General features: G+C 42.4%; 1 protein-coding gene across 1 annotated transcript in view; it reads right to left on the minus strand.

Moving 5' to 3' along the window:
* Positions 1 to 1,784: 1,784 nt before the first annotated feature.
* KDM7A (lysine demethylase 7A) overlaps positions 1,785 to 17,496 on the minus strand; it is a 74,503-nt gene continuing 58,791 nt past the window's right edge. Inside the window, exons 13-20 of the mRNA XM_037138777.2 lie at positions 15,960 to 16,084; positions 15,589 to 15,743; positions 14,349 to 14,446; positions 13,525 to 13,673; positions 13,179 to 13,387; positions 11,748 to 11,833; positions 9,024 to 9,297; positions 1,785 to 8,418 (exon numbers count right to left, since the gene is read on the minus strand). Coding sequence (XP_036994672.2) covers positions 8,324 to 8,418; positions 9,024 to 9,297; positions 11,748 to 11,833; positions 13,179 to 13,387; positions 13,525 to 13,673; positions 14,349 to 14,446; positions 15,589 to 15,743; positions 15,960 to 16,084 — 1,191 coding nt within the window. The 3' untranslated portion in view covers positions 1,785 to 8,323. The remainder of the gene's footprint in view (positions 8,419 to 9,023; positions 9,298 to 11,747; positions 11,834 to 13,178; positions 13,388 to 13,524; positions 13,674 to 14,348; positions 14,447 to 15,588; positions 15,744 to 15,959; positions 16,085 to 17,496) is intronic.

A 17,496-nucleotide genomic window follows, 5' to 3' on the forward strand; every position in this document is an offset into this window, starting at 1 on the left:
ATGTGCCCAGCCCCTGGAAAAAGGACACATTCAAACTTTGGTTGTTGACAGAATTTCAATCCAAAATGAATGCCTGCAAGTAAATTTTTAGACTATAAACCATTCCTAAGGACCATGTATTCCTTTAAAAAATTTTTTTAAATATTTTATTTATTTATTTTTAGAGAGAGGGGAAGGGAAGGAGAAAGAGAGTCAGAGAAACATCAATGTGTGGTTGCCTCTCACGTGGCCCCCACCGGGAACCTGGCCTGCAACCCAGGCGTGTGCCCTGACTGGGAATCAAACTGGCGACCCTTTGGTTCACAGCCCACGCTCAGTCCACTGAGCTACACCAGCCAGGGCCCATCTATTCCTTTTTCATAACTGAAGATATAACACAATTAAAAATGAGAGAAAAACAACTCAAATAACATGGCCTTTAGACTTTTTATTGAAATCTTAGTTCTACTTATTTGCTAATTAGTGTGAAGCTGGATACTTTATTTATTGTCTCTGGCCTCAGTTCCACCTGCAGGATGGGTAGTTACCTACCTTGTCAGGTTGTGAGGAAGAAATGAAAATATACCATGTCAACAGTAAGTACTCAAATGGAAAATAAAGATAATGAGGGTTCCTATTCAAAAGCCTGCCTGCAGTAAAGCACCCAATTCTTCCAACTCTACAACGAGGGGTGTCTGGCACCCCATGTTCCACAGTCTCACTGCCTGGCAAAAACACAAAGGTCAGGCTCAGGTCTAAGGAGTGTAGGTCCTGCAAATCAATTCCTTACAGATGAGCCTGATGATGAAGGGCTAACATCCCAAAAGGGCCACAGGTGGCATGTGGATTTTTACAAAAGAACAGATTTGTTTGGGTTTAGTGTTCAATCGGCTGGAATAAAGCAGGCCAGGAAGAAAGAGGTGTGAGCAGCTGCTGAGGTGCAGTTCAGTGGGTGCACTCTGGACCACCTACTCTTCTGCAGGTATTAGTATACAGGAAGAACAGAGGCGTTGGTCCTTCAGTTGCCTTGGTTTCCATCCATCTGCATTCGGGCTTCTTGTCCAGAGCAGACCCTGCACCCATTCCCTGCCCGCTCCCAAGCTCCTCTTCCGCCCTGAATGCTGGCTCCAGTGCTCCTCCCTCCTCTATCACTCATGGGCCCAAGGCAAGGCCTCACCCCCCTCAGCGTGTCCCAGACCTAACTCTAGACCCCGAGAAAGCACTATGTCCACAATGAACTCATCTTACTGAACTTGCACTTCCACTCCCACTTGCCCTGGGCAGCCAGGTCACGGCATGCCTCGTTCTCCCGGGCGTTTCACCGATAGCCCACACTCCTGCGGACTGGGGCTTTGTCTTGCTTACTCCTGCAGCCCCAGTGCTAGAATGCCTGGTGCATTGCAGGTAGGTGCTGAGCAAATATTTGTGGGGTGCCCAGGCTGGGGACAACAAAAGCTCTTACACGTCCTCCAGTGGCACCTGCCGGCCACAACATAGCCTCATCCTGCTAATGACCCCTTTGTCTTCCTTCTCCTTCACCAATGGCTTCTCCAGCAATACATCTAACAAAATGACACATTACTTTTCACATTTAAATCTTCAGAAATAATAAGGAGCCTAAGTTTGATACAGCTTTTTACACACTCCAATAATCCTCCCGTGTTCAATAAATAGAAAAAGGGAACAGAAAGTCAGGATTGGATATAGAATTCAATTTTTTTTCTTTCAAAGACACATTTTATACAATTTTCAACATTTATATTTTCAAACAAAATGAGCCAAAAATACACCAAGCGCTAAAAAAATCAAAACAGAAGTAATACAATTTTAATTTCAATATTTTAAAATACAGAAATTGGAAAGTAAGAATACCAAATACAACTTTAAACAGGTCACTTGTCCTCCCCTCTAATAACCAATGTAAGCTATTTAAAGACTTACAAATTTAAAACAGAAGCAAAATAAATACTGTACACTTTCCCTGCCTGCAGGCAAAAGATGGGAAATACTGTTACGAATTGAAAAAAATGCCCTTAAAGCTTCAGCATCCCAGCCACACCCCACTCTGTAGTCACACGGTGTGCTTCTGTATTCAAAGGACACGCGTGTGCACACACACGGACTGCCTACACAAACAGACAAGACACGACTCTGCAGATACCCCAAATAAGAGAGGGTAACAGTCACCATGGACCATGGGCATCGAAAATCAGTTAAGGAAAGTCGGTCAGGCTAGCAACATCACTACAAAACTAATAAATACCATAGCTGACAACTGTCCCCTTTTCAAATGTCACAGATTGGGAACCCCTAAAATCAGTACTACCCCACCATATCACCTCCCTCTACCCCCATCCCCCCCCAAAAAAAACCTGCTGAAGCACTGGCAAAGTTAGACATTTCACAGTAAATGTGAAAATCGCTATTATATAATCTCTTCAAATGAACCTTTCACCCTCTTTCCACAGCATGAAACTGTTATGGCTTAATTTATAGTAAAAGTAGAAAAGTCTTTTGGGAAGGAAATACAGTCTGCGAAGCTGCGCGTGCATTTCCTGATCAGTGCTATTTCTTACCTGACGACCGCATGACCTGCGTGTGCAGTCAGGAGCTGTTTTGGAAAAACTGAGGTTATAGATTTTGATTCAGTCTAACCATAAATGTAAGGCCCTTAGTTTGGTTTAGGTTTCTTTTGCAAGATAAAATAACCTCGGGGTTCACGTAGCAAGTGGCCCCTCAGGTCCCTGACTATAATGTGGAAGTTATAGGCGTGCTTTGTGAAAATAAGAGGCTACTTAAGAATCTTCCGGGGGGAAGAAATGACTCTAGGCAAAGAATGAATTCCTCATTACATATTCCACTTAATGCTGATAACTGTTACCAACCAAAATCAACCACAGAAATATGAGTATGTCCAGGTTATTTTATTCCTGCAAAGTATTATATATTCCAGCACTTATGATCATTGTTTTGGTGAAAAATATTAGGGGAAAATAGCTGACATTTTGAAAAGGAAATGGCCAAACTAAAACTGAGTGGAGGAAAGATTTATCTGTATGGTTAAGTTCCACTGAGGACTGCTTTCTGAAATAAGGGAAGGTGAGTTCAGAATGTCACTGGTCTTGCATAGGTAAGCTACTTGGAGGTCAAGGGCTACGTGGTAGCCAGGGTTTAGTAGTGAAATAGTGCAGAACAGATCGGCTTGTTGGAAGAATCACTGAATATAGTTTCAAAAGGGATTTAACAAAAACTTGGATGTTGCACTTGTTAAGACAAAGCTTCAGGACACTAGACAGGGCACCGAGGGTGAGTAAGAAGACTCTGCACAGGCAAAGGAGTACTATTTCCCTCTGTCCATCAGAGAGGAAACACAGTATTAAACAAGAAAACCACAGTCAAACACGACAAGCTAACTGCTTTGGAAATAGGCATTTGCTTCTTTGTGACTTTCATTTTTAAAATTCTGCTTATGTCAGGGATATAAAATATTTGACTTTTATGGCATGGTGCTCACTGACTGAGGAATAAAATAAAATAAGAGCAGGGTTTTTAGTAAGGCTACAGTAGGAAAATTACTTTAGTCCAACAGCAATGTAGTGAGTATATTTCCTTTCCTTTCTTTCCACCTGGCTTCTAGTAAGCACAGCAACATCATGCACCGCAGGAGAGAAGAGCATCACCGCGCCACAGACCAGGGGCTGTGGCAGGAAGCGAGGAACCAGAGGTCTAGGATCCACTGTGACCCCAGGCAAATCACCGCCCCATCCGGGTTTCATCTCTTATTTACCAGCAACACACTTTTCCCTAATGATCTGATGCTCAGCCTTCTCAAGGTTACTTTAGATGAAGGTTCCTATTAGAGCATCTGCAAACGACTAGTGATCTTTAGCTTCTCTTTTTGGAGGGAGCAATTAGCTTAAAACTTCATGAGAAAAGTGAATTTTGGAAGATTTTTCAGACTGATATTATTAAGCTTTTACCTCAATGTGCAATCATAAAATGCTGATCCACTGCAATGGTTACTCCTGGCAGTGGTACACTGGCCGTGCAGTTTTTCACGCACTCTTTGGGGAACGTCCTGTCACTACAGAAAGCATCTCTTAAGAAAAGTGAAAAGAACCATCCCTTGGAGGATGTCCCGTTCCTGTCTCCTTTCCTGCGCTACCGCAGCGGTTTCTCTCTCCGCCCAGCAAGCCACGCTGGTTGGCCAAACTGAACTGTCTTTGTCCATTCCCATCTCTGCATCCACCTTGTTTTACCCCCACCTTGTCCATGGGTTGTTGCTAAATCATTTTAATTCCCCAGCTCATTCTACCTTTATCTAGTGCCTGAAGACTAAGCAGACTCTGTGGAGCAGAACCATCCTAATTCCTCTTTGAGAAAAACCTAAAACTGTCTTTTAATTATCTTAAGTCATCTTAATGATCACTTGAGGATAAAGATTACTTAATTGAGGACAAACATTATCACTCTTATCTATAAACTATTTCACTTTTCTTTCACTTCAAGCACTAATTTTGATAATAGTTCAGCACCTTGTTAGAGATTCTTCAGATTTTTTTAGGTAGCATGCTCTGGGCATATATTTGATATAAAACAAATTTTATGAGAAGTAACAGTTTTAATTAAAAATGCATATAAACGTGCATTTGTTAATTTTATCAGTTGTAATTTAAATAATGATACATTAACTGCAGGTATGAAGTGTTAATAGATTAAGGAATGCTTTTCTATGTTTTTCTTAACTGCACTTTTATCCAAAATAACAAATGAGAAAACTAAGACTCAGAAAGAGTAAGTGACTTATTCAAGGTCACACAGCTGATATAAAAATGGCAGAACTTAGACTAAAATCCAGGTCTTCTGTTCCCTTCCAGGCTCAGCCATGACTCTCTATTGCCAACATTAAATTATTAACCTTTAAGTTGTTCTTTAAATTTTAAAAATTAAAAAAATTTTACTTCCACTTCTATATAGCACAGTATATCTCAGTTGAAACTAATAAAGTTATGCTTTCTAAAAATGAATGGGCCCTCTTTTTGCTTAAGTTCACTTAGAAGTTAAAATAATACTGCCTATTTCCTGGAGAAGACACCTGCAAGGGCAGAGACCACACTTCAACTTGACATTTCCCTACAGTACTAAGTAGTGCTGGGCACAAAGTAGGTGTTTGATAAATACCTGCGCATCTCATAAGAATAAATACAGTAGAGTTCATTAAAAAGGCAATAATCGGAATTATTATAAAACAGAACAGTATTCAAGGTAAGTATTTAAATAGTAATAAAGGTGGGCTTGTTTTCTAAGTTTATAAGATGATTTCAGTCAGAATTTTCAGTTTTGTACGCTTTAAAAAGTAACTGATGCTTATGAAGTTCACTGCATTTCTAGGATACTAAACTATTACAATTCATTAATAGCTTTGTACTGTTTACATCATTAATCAATACTGGAGCATTATCTTATGTGACATTGTAAATTACAGTACAGTGGATAGTAAGTAGGTTAACAAAAGTTGCTTATTGGAATCAATACAGGAAAATGATTATGTTCTATTACAATTCAAATGGCATACATTAAATCATAATTGTTTGACATATTTGTATTTGCTTATAACTAGCTAAATGCCGCCACTGCTGCCTTGCTAAGCGGCAGTACCGTATCTGTGCAGTAGTATTGTTCGGAAATGAGACCGAGGGAAAGACAGAAGCTGTCCAGTCCAGGTACTGGCGGCACGAACCTCAAGGGTCAGTCATTCCCACGAGATAAAGGGATGCACCAGAGCTGGTAACTTTAGGAGACCAGGGAAGTCACTGGACCTCGGTTAAGGCCGCCTCGGCCCCCAACTGCTGCGGAAACCAGTGACACAGCAGGGAGCAGGTCTGAGTTAATGCTGGGTGAGACAGTGTCAAGGGCTGACAGTGGGGACTGAGTTTTTCCCAATTCAGAAAAGGATACATGTATTCTTTTGTTTTAGTGGTTATTTTTATTACCTTACTGAAAGCTTTTTTAAAAAACTTAGTTAATGGGCTAAAATTTCCAAAAATGAATCCACAGCACCCTTACTTAGAGGTTCCGCAGACTGTCTACTTAAAATTAGTATTTACTGGCCTGAGTACAGCAGGTGAACACTGGCCACAATTTTAACTCATAAAAATAAATGGGTTTCTTTTCATTTTTATGGATGGAGAAAAAATCAGGTAGTTAAAAACACTGATACCTGTGAAAAAATGTAAAGAACACAAAAAATGAACCCAGATCACCATCTGACTGAAAAATAAATTATAGCTCTTATTTCCTAAACCAAAACAAAAACATATTCTATAAACACACAAATGGTGTCTACAGAAAACCAAAACGTCACAGTAACAGACTGTGTGGGGGGAGGTGGGAGAATCAGTCAAACCCAAATTCTGCCATTGTGAGACCCAGTCACCAAAACAGCAGACTGCGCCCACCTCTGACCAGTTTCTGCACAGTGCGGAGAGTTTAGGTGGGCCGCGCTCAGACAGCTAGGATTTCTGTAAAAATTATTCCTGATGCCCAGACAGGACCCAGACTTGGATCCAGTCGCTTGGACCAAAAAGGCTATTTCATATTTATTCCATGAAATATTGGAATGAAGACGGAAGAAGAAATATCTCTTTGAAAGTACACGTTTGAATGCAATTGTGAAAAATGATGCTATAGTTTTTTCCCCTTAACACTACAAATGATATTTAATATAGAAGAGAAAGTCCTGCTACTTGCTGACTAAAAAAAAATATCCATAATATGGCCATATTTATTCTCCATAAAAATAAATTTGATCTTACTTGCCTATATTTTCTTTGTAGGAACTTGTATAATGCTCTATTGTCAGAATCGGCAATATCTCCACCTTCTGCCCCATCCCCTGAAATCACTTATTTTTAAGCCATGTGAGGGGAAAAGAAAAATATTCGCCATCATCACCAACTGACATTTAGTAAAAATTGTGCACAAAGGAGATCCGTGGAAACTTCCAAGGTCACCCACTGAACTCAATATGCACGAGCTGAGTTAGGACAGAAAGAAGGAACTGCAAGAAGCACCCATGTTACTCCAAATCCATGTCTTAAATAATTCTTTAGAAGGTTAAGAAATAAACTAAACGAACACACAAACACACACACATACACCCCAAAAGATCTACTCCAACTGCTTGCTTCTACACAATTCATATAATATAGGCCTATTATATTAGGGCCTATTATGCAGAGTTGAATAGACTAAGTCAAATCTTATCTTCCAACAAATTAGGTACACAGGATAAACGTGTCATAAAATATAACCTTTGTGGCAAGTGTTGGTCCTGCCCCCCAACACCAGCGGTATGAAGAAGGCCCTCTGTAGTTACAAATGCATTTGAAAAACTATAAATATGACAGTTTAACCAAACTTAGAATACTTTCCCCACAAACGGGAGAAAGATATTAAAGCTGTTCTCTTTGGGACCCAGATCATCAGCAAAAATGGAAATGCAAGAAGCCTTTTTGATATTTAGAAAAAAACTGCAACGTCCGACGAGATGAGAAATGTGGGGTTTTTTTTACACAGCTCTTACACGCTGGCTGTGAAAGTGTTTCCCTGCGAAGAGAAGAGTCTTGTGTCGTCACAAGCGTCCGGAGTGCAGAGGGGGAGGCGGGACCATATCGACCTGGATAACAGTATGCACCTTGGATGTTAGCAAAAGCGAAGCTAATAGCTTATAAAAAACATGAAATATATAAAATAAAATGATTTTCATATACATCTTAATTTAAAATAATTAATGCATCAAATCCCTGTTTAAGACTTTAACCTGAATATCAAATTTAAGAGTCTAGACTAGTTACTGTTACTGTGGCTCTTCCCCACATGTAACATCCATACTATCAAAAATAATTTAAAAACCTTCACATTCTTAAATCTAAATTAGTGAGATATTTCTCCAGAAATCTTCCAAATAAATAGCTTTAAAAAAGAAAGAATTTAAAAGCTGTTAACTTTAAAAAAAATCTGTTAAATAAATTATTGACAGTTCTTTACCCTACCACTGAAAATAAATCAAGATACTACCAACAACGAAATGAAATTCAAGCCCTGACGAGAGACCCTTTTCAGTTCAAGGTCTCCTTTGAAGGTTCTACCCTCCTTCTTCCTCTCCCCCCCCCAGGTCCGAAACGGTTATTGCTGAGCGGGTGTGGCACAGTGAAAACGCAGCATCAGATTCGTCTTGTTCTTCGGGCAGTGTTCTCTACCGGGCATGCGCGGCGGAAGCTCCAGGCCCCCGCACCCCCGAGACTGGTCTCCAAACGGAGGAGTGGCCCCCACAGCAGCTCCGTCACACAAAAAAACGTGCATGGCCATTTCTGTTCAACTTAAGGATCTTCCCAAGCCGTTGTTTGGCTGTCGCCATTCCTTTTTTTGGACGTTTACCTACAAAACACCAACAATCGTCTAAATAATGATAAAGTTATACTGGACCCCCAAGACCCGGAAGACTCAAAGGGGGGCTGTGTGGTAAGCAAGTCTCTCACGTGTTCTGGATGGGCCACGCCACACTCCTGGAACTCCACTGCTTAAACCCCGCGGTCTCTTCACGGGAGGGATAAGGTCCACCTCCCTTACAGGACGTCCACGGTCCTCTCAGTCTGACCCCCACCCATCTCTGCAGCACCCGTAGCACTCTGGGCCTCGGCAGTGTGAACCAGACTGAAGTGCTGTTTCTCCCCTTCCTGCCGTGGGTCTTACTATTTCCTTTCCTCCGACACTATCATGTCGCCTCCCCCAGCTCTGCATGGCTAACCCTTTACTATCTTTCTCAGGATCCACCTCCTCCTCCCGAAAGCCATTCGCGATCCTTGGGTGACTCAGTAGTCTGCCGTCCTCGCAGACACCTGTATACCCCGTCGTCACTGCGGTGTCCACAGTGCGTCAGGCTGTGAGCAACCTGAGTGCAGATGCTACCTCGGTCTGAACTGCCACAATCACCATCACACACGGTCAGAATTAAACTTAACCTACAAATGTGTAAAAGTTACCTTTTGTTGCCTGGTTGCTGATAGGCGGTGGGTTTGATGCAGGTCTCTTGGTGGGGTGAAGGGGCACTGAAAAGGAAGTTTCACCAGCTGGCCTTTCCGGGCTTCTGCTGCCATCACTTATCTGGCATGCCCCCGACACCAAGCTGGAATTCTGCGTATACTTCCCATTCTGAGGGCCTGAGCCACTGCTGTCCACAGAATTCCTACTTTGTACCTTCTGGCTGACTTCTGATGAACCTTCCTTTTTGATGCATTTCTGGCCTCTATTTAGATCCTAAAGAATTGAAACAAGGCTGAATTATTAGGGTTCCTTTAAGACCAGTGAAGTATTTAACCTCTCTATGCATGACCACGCCAAAAAGAAAAAAAACAGACTACTGAACTTTGTTTTTTTTTAAATATGTAGTAGCACAAAAGACTACCCTTCATGATGGCCATCTCATTCCAAAACCTAACAGCTCTGAAAGACTCAAGTCTTGAAGTTGCATCATAACGTAAGTCAAGAAGCAAGACTTATATATGAACGGAAGTGGGGGGGGGAGCAGAGAAAAGAAAGAGAGGAGAAAGGAGTGGGGAGAGAACATGAACATTTCAACAAGCCATCCTGATCTCAGGGAGCCTGCGCTGTGGAGGGAAGCCCAGGCAGGAGGTGCAGACCTACTGCTTCCTCAGCATGTCACAGCTCCCGTACATCTCTCATGATGTAACGCACGATCTTTTTTTTTTTAATCCTCACCCAAGGACATGATTTCATTGACTGGAGAGGAAGGGACACACACACACACACACACACACACACACACACACACACATCGATGTGAGAGAGAAACATTGATTGGCTGCCTCCCGTATACGCCCTGCCCCGGACTCAAACCCAAAACCTAGGCATGTGCCCTGACTGGGGATGGAAACCACACCTTGTGGTGTACGGGATGATGCTCCAACTGAACCAGCCAGGGCATGCACTATCTTTTTCAGAGGTTACTTCTGCAAGGTTTCTCTCTACTGTATTTAAATTGTTTGCTAAAAAAACAAACAAATTCCCTAGATCCTGAGCCCTAAATCTTGTTTTTCTATAACAATTTTTCCTTCAGTCTCTTCAGATTATTAAGTGAATGGTCAGGAAACAAACGAACAATGCTACTGATTGGTGGGTCTTGAAATCAACACAGAGGGTCATGACCATAATTAAGCAGAGAAAGGAAAAGGCAAACTTGAAAAGAAAGAGCATACTGCAGGTGTGAAGTTTCACAAAACTAGTTTTAACTATGTGTGTGATATAAAATATAACTCTGATTCTTTTTTTAACCTTATTTTCTGTATCTAATTCTGTGGTGGTCAAAAAAGCTTTAAAAACAGCATTAAACACAGACTTGCTCTAAATGAGTCTTGCAAATATGCTCCCATGTCAAGAAACTGTTAAGACTCGACATGCCTCTAAAATCTCTCTCCATTAAAAGCAAAAGATATTTGTCTCTAAGGTGACCATGCCAGTCATTTATCCTATTTTTTCTTTAAATCCTCACCCAAAGATATGTTTATTGATGAGAGAGAGAGAGAGAGAGAGCACGTGTACATGAAACAGCGATCCAGCTGCTTGCCTCCAGTACGCGGATCGAACCGACAACCTACCTATGTGTATCTTCTACCTGTTTATTTCCAAAGACAACTATAAAACCAACAGTTAGAGTTAAGTACCAGCTTACTTTTAACACTGACCCCTACAGTGAAGTTATGAACTGCACACAGCTACCATGAGGCACTATAAAATCATACAGTGAGTAACTGAATTGTAACAGTTAAGGGATTTCGTACTTGACTCTGGAGCGTGTTTTTCTATGAAAAGAACTTATACTGACAAAACTTTGTCTTAATAACTTGGCTCTTTTTCTTACTGTAAAAGCAAGTGGTATTTAGAAAATATAGATAAGCCAAGTGAAGAAAATAAAAAAAAAAACACCCGTAATGCTACTACTCCGAGTATGCTTGGGTTCTAGGAGGTTTGGGGACCCCACTCTGCCACATGAAAATTTTGATTCTTTCTTTAGCTGTCATTTTCCAAGGTTTGCAGCAAAAGGTCCCCTTGCTTTCCTTGCTTGGTGCTCTTGGTACCAGTTTTGCTTTTTTAAAAAGCTAGTTTGGGTTCACTTTGTTTGGTATGAGCATCCGTTTGCTGGGCCCCTAAGACACAAAGTGTCTTCTCTCAGAGCCGGGTTCCCATTTGGAGTCAGTGAGTGGTCTGGGGGGGGGGGGTACAAATCAGGAGAAAATGTCAGCAAAAGTCAGTATTCATTCATAAGGACCATTTTTCCAGGAAGAGAATCTATCCCTTTCCTGAAATTCCCAAAGAAATGGAGCATCTAAAAGTGTTCAAGCAACAATGTCAGAGATTACAAAGAGAGGCTCTGGTACTTTTCTTTCCCTTTATTCTAACTGGACATAACCTAAAGGTGCAGCAGTCAGTACTGTCTAACTACTTCCCTGAATAAACTATTCTTTTCCAGATCACGGTCTATCCATGCTCTTTGTATTAGTCATTATATCAGAATCTCTGGAAACGAACAGTTGTTCAAATGTGCATTTAAGTGTAGCTTTTTATCCTCCCAGACCTAGTAGTTGGTCACTAGCTGCAGTTTAAAAAAACAAACGAACAAAAAAAACCCAGAGTTAATGACGTTAATGACAATTCTAAATCTCCTTTTAATGTTTCAAACCTGCATATACCTGAAGATTAAATCTGGAAGATGTACCAAATTGTTTAACCCAGGAAGAAGCACTCAGGTCCTGCTCTTCGGTCTTGACATGGTATCCTAAGGAGAAGTTTGCATTAAATTATCTTCACACAAACTTGATCTTACAAAACAAAGTTAGCCAAATGTTTAAAACTGAAAGCTAACTGTTGGCATTTTACTACAAATGGAATATGTTAATTCTTTAAATATTTATTCATATATGTTCACCACATTTCTTTCCCTCTCGAAAACAAAATAGTCACCAGCCCACTATCTTACACATTAATTCTTTCCATTCTCTCAAAGGCTGTCTTTACATGACAGGTTTTATGCCTGATGTTTGAAAATCTAGAACAAAATTCTACAGCCATCTGTTGTAGATGTAAAACCAAATGCAATACACACTCTGTAAAAATGATATATTTTCCCATAGAGAATAAAGGCATATGTTTGTCTGAATTTTGCAGTATTTTCACAGAAGGCCTCTTTTCAAGGGACCAGACAGATTATAGGGAGACTGAATGGTAGAGTGGAAAGACATGTAAGCCCAAATTTGCATCTGAGTTCTTCCCTTACCAATGCACCTTCAGGCGAGTTATTTAATCTCTCCAAACCTCAGTTTTCTCTTACATAATAAGCAGAGTCCTGGGGTCAAATTCCAACACCAGTGAATACTAATCATGTAAGTATGGGGAAATTAAATTCACTTTACTAAGCCTTACTTCCTTTACCTGTAAAATTATATTACCTACAGCAAAATACATTTCAAGAATTCAGTGAGACGGATGTCAAACCCCTGGTACACAGGGGACACTTCACTGCGTGACAACGAACACAACCGCTGTTCATTCTGGTATTTGGTCTGAACCTAACACCAGCTTCTCACAATCCCCCTCAGCCGTTCGGGGACACAAAATTTCCCCCCAGGGCCAGAGAGGAAAACTCGCTGTGGCATCACTGATGTTGCTTGCCACTGAGCCTTCGCTCTTCCCTAACAGTCCTCTTCAAGCAGGAAAGACAGTATCCTCCATCAGGAAGCTTGAAAGTGCTTCTCCTCCCACAAAGGAAACAAAGGGTGACTTCAGGCCTAGCAGACGGCTTAAAGCACCAAGCAGTCCTTGCACTCAGACCACCCAATGAAAGGGGTGAAAGGGGAGACCGCTGTCATCAACAGCAATGATAAAATCGTGCTGGTGAACTTGAATCTCAATTCCAGTTCATTTACATTTTGAGTTCTTATAGTTGCATCTTATATACTTTGTCAATGTTATATATTTTGGGGCCAACATGTTTAGCACCATTTCCAACTAAAAACGTGCAATAAACAGTTCCTCCTTATAATCTCAAACCTCAACTGGCATTACAGAGCCATTCAACTGGGGGTCAAGGGTCACTCTGTTAAGAGACTGAGTTTGCTCCTTACCACTTCCCGATGGTTTATCGCAGCGGTACAGCTGCCTAACCTCGTGGTGACCGCGGTGGCAGCTGCCGGGATCCTGGGCAGAGCTCCTTTCTCGGTCCCAGCCTGCGCTTTGCACCCGCCCTTGTAAACACGCGGAGTAGTGCAGCCCTGCCGCGGACAGCGTGCCCTGAACAGCCTCCTCCTCCGCGCTCGTCGAGGTGGCGCATTCCCTACACAGCAGGAAACCGAAAACACAAGAGCCCGTTCAGTCTGATGACTCGCTGGCAGAACGTCAAACCGAAAGAAAACACGTGTTCGTCTCCTTTAGATCACGACGCCATGAGGACACCACCGTGAGCGGACCCACCTTTTAACCGGAGTTTCACTTCTTGATGGCTTCTGGCTCTTTCGAAGGAAGCTCCTCATCACATTAGACTCCTCCTTAAAGTCGGATGATGGTTTCTGTTTCTTTTCATCACCTGAACTTTCAGACTCTTCAGTGGTGAAATTGCTTTTCTGAGGTAAATTCAATGAAAGCAGAGTTATATAAGAAATCTAACCAAGTCTGTACAAAGTAACAAAAAAATACGTTCTCCAAGGAAAGTTACGATTTTTTTTTTTAAATCTTCACCCAAGGACATGTTTTACTGATTCTACAGAGAGGATGAGAGAGCGAGAGAAATACTGACGTGAGAGAGAAACACCCATCGGGTGCCTCCCACATACACCTGCCTCGACTGGGGACCGAACCCGCATCCTAGGCATGTGCCCCGACCGGCAATCGAGTGCACAGCCTTCTGTTGTACAGAACAATTGCTGCAGCCAACTGAGCTACCAGCCAGGACAGGAAAGCTGGAATCTTAACTATCAAGGAATTATTTCTGTATTTCTTACGAAAAAGTGAAAATCTCTAGTAACTACAATAACGTAATTCCCAATAAAAAAACACATAGTACAGGTTTCCTTTAAGGGAAAATGAAATATAGCCTATGAGAAACAGATCAGACAAAGCTACATTTACCAAATGTCAACAGTCACAAGGTGTATGTGTGTGTGCGTGTGTGTGCGTGCGTGTGTGACTAGCACTACAAGGAGAGACCCTGTGCTGCAAAGGTCAGAGAGACAGGTGAAGGGACGCGGGTGCTCCCTTTTACGTGAAATGACACCCAGGTGCCGGGCCTGCGGGCATACCAGTGCAGTGCAGTCAGGTCCAGAGTCTTCTGAATCAGAAATGTCAGAATACTCCGATGATCGGTTCCTGAGTTCTGACTTCACGCTTGTATAAAACCCTGAGGAGGAAGAGAAGGCCGTGAGCAGGGTGCTGTGTAAAGTCCGTCCGGCTCCCTGACGTCTTCATCTCTCCTGCTCTGTCTGCCTTTCTCTCTCATCTTCCTCATTCTTTCTTCTCGAGGACTTCCTCCTCGGTTGACCAAGATACAGATCAAAGTGTATTCTAAAAACATTTCTGGAATTTATTGAACATGATTATAAATTTCTCATTTGGAAATTTTAAAAATACTTCTTTCCAGAAAATAAAGCCTTCAACACTAAAATAAGCCATAAAAAGCTTTTCGACTTCCCTTTTGCTTCCAACAGATAACAAAAGACAACCGTCCTAAACCTACAAAGCATTCACGTAGACAGTGAATTCAACAAGCTTTCACGCCGGGCCTTACCGCCGCCTCTTTCTTGCAGGGACCATACCACACAGCAGCCACCGACTGGCCACCCTGCCCCAGCACATGGGCAAAGGCAGAGTTACCAACTACAGCAATAGCACACTCATCTGAAATTTGCAGGAATTAAGGTATTCAACACAGATGAAATAATGCCAATTATCTGGAACATTCACCTGTTGAATACCACAATATTTAACTACTTCCTAAAACTGCAGCTCCCCCGGAGGAGGGGGTATTACTGTTTGATAACCAATGAATAACCAAGTGGAGGTCCTCTTGTGAACAGGTAACGAAGGAAAACGGCACGTGGATTACTAATAGCTTCAGGTCCGCCAATTAATTATACAGGTCTCCTATACACGGAAAACCATGTAAATATTAGCTGAAATTATTAGTGGAATCCCATTCAACTTGCAACTGCTTTATTATTTGGAGCAGAGGCCCACAACATGCAAGAGCTTTCACGTGACTCTTGTAAACACGGTCACCAGACGAGGTGTCACTCACTCACTCGCACACGCCCTCATCATTAAGAAAGCCGTCCCTGGGCTGTACAGCTCCCTGGGCACTCACGGTCAGTATTCCCCAAAGGAGAAACTACTCAGAAATATGGCAGATTCCTCAAGAGAGTATCAGAAACAAAACCTTCAATCCTAGTACAAATGTAAGAACTTTAAAATCAGCAAGTTACTTCACATAGCAGCACATCAGCAATCAACACATCTTTACAGTGACCACCAAAACAAACGTACTGTTAAGTGGTTTCTGAGAGTCTTCATTCTCCACGGCCTCTGTTCCTGAACTCTCTTCTATCTTCATTTTTGCCTTTTTTGTCCTTCTCTTATCCTCTTCGTTTTCACTATCTACTGTATAGAGACTCTGATCTGCGAAGAGTTGTCTTTCATCTCTGTATATATAGAGAAAATACAGTCAGAAAACAGTGTGACCGGGTGGCCAAACAGCACCCTTCACCCGCTTCATTTACGAGAGCGTGGAGGGCTGAGTCACCTTCCCCACACTTCAGTGCGCTGCGAAACCACCCGGACTGGACATTCAGTAAACAGGGGGAGCCCCACACCCCCCAAAAGCTGATAGGCTGGATACTTTGATCTGGTTCACATACTTAATTATCCTTCCATTTGTAAGCAGCAGCCGTAGGTCGTTGTCTTTTGCTCTCCACTCTGGCACCGTAGAAGATGGCTGGAGATGTTTGTTGAATTTCCCATTCAGTTTAGAGCTCAAGATGTCCTTAAGATGTAAAAACAGAACTTAATCTCCGCCCTCAGGCACACCTGCTTGACTAAAGGCCCACAGTGTGCCATGGCCCCACCCTTGGCCCTGAACCCCAAACTGGGCCAGACAGCCCCCGGGGCAGCGATGTGCTGCTAAAACCAAACCGTTTCTAAAACCAAAGTAGCAAAGTGGCTTATCTCGCTTAGAGCCATTAACAGTAACCGTATTCTGAAAGCGGGATATAAAACTTGCATAAAGTGAATTCAAAGACACTCCACTGCTGCAGAAAGGGGCAGCTGTGTCCTTCCCAGTTACCCTGTCTCTGACCTCATCCCTGCTCTTCCCACCAGGCACTGGCAGCAACTTACAGGTCACCACACTGCTCTCACTAGGAACAAAGGCCACCAGGTGACAGAAAGGCACACGGTAGCTGGTTTTTAATACATAAAGAATGCTTCCTTTTGTGGTGATTTTTTTTTCTTTAATAATAAATAGAACCTTTCATAACATGCTAACTCTTCTCTCAGATGGCTACAGGTTAAGGGGGTTTAGAACAACAATAAAATCTTAAAACAGTATAAATGAAGTTATATATCATTTAAAATACTCAAGAAAGTTCAATTTTTCTATACAGCTTTTAAAAAACTGTAGTTTGGAGATACCGCTGTTTTGTTCATTTTAAACGATTGCTTATCCTCTACTTAAGATGTAACATTATGGATGATACAGATCTCACTGCGAACTCATTACCATGTTTCACAAGGCCGTGTATTGGTTAGATGACCGTCCCCCCACCCTCCCCTTGTCTATCAGGCCAGCATTTCTTAAACTTTAATGGGTTTATTCTAACAGTCATCTATGTTGGTGCTGTTGGGTCAGGGACAGGCTTTTGGCACCTGTTCTTCCCTCTGCTGGCAATACTGTTCCCCAAATCTGTGTATCCATCCAACTTCTTCCCATTCAGTGAGTGTCAGTTCAGACGCCACCGCCTGAGAGGCTCTCGGACCACCTGAGTTAAAGCAGCCAGCCGCCCCTGTATTCTCTTGCTCTATTGTTTTGGCTTCATTACACCTATTACCAGAAACTGTATTATTTTAACATATGTCCCCGTCTCTCATCCCTCCAACCTGCACCAGGATGGAAGCTGCAGGAGGGCAGGGACTTAAGCGCCGCTCACTCCGGGATCTTCTCTAGAGCCTGTGCGAGCACACGGCCTTGGGGAATGCTCGATCAACATGTCGGCAAACGAGGGAGACCTGGTCACCCTACTCCCGCTTTGACGCCCAGGAAGCTGCAGCACTGTCCCTGACACTGGCACGAGCTCTGCTGACCCTACAATGCGAAGGGAAGGTTCGATAACAGGAATGGACAGGCTGTTCTCTTTTTAAAGTACATGAAGGAACCACCACGTCTCTCTGTAATCACGA

The sequence above is a fragment of the Artibeus jamaicensis genome, unplaced genomic scaffold (assembly GCF_021234435.1).
Source record: "Artibeus jamaicensis isolate MK-2021 breed Jamaican fruit bat unplaced genomic scaffold, CSHL_Jam_final scaffold_2172, whole genome shotgun sequence".
NCBI lineage: Eukaryota > Metazoa > Chordata > Mammalia > Chiroptera > Phyllostomidae > Artibeus > Artibeus jamaicensis.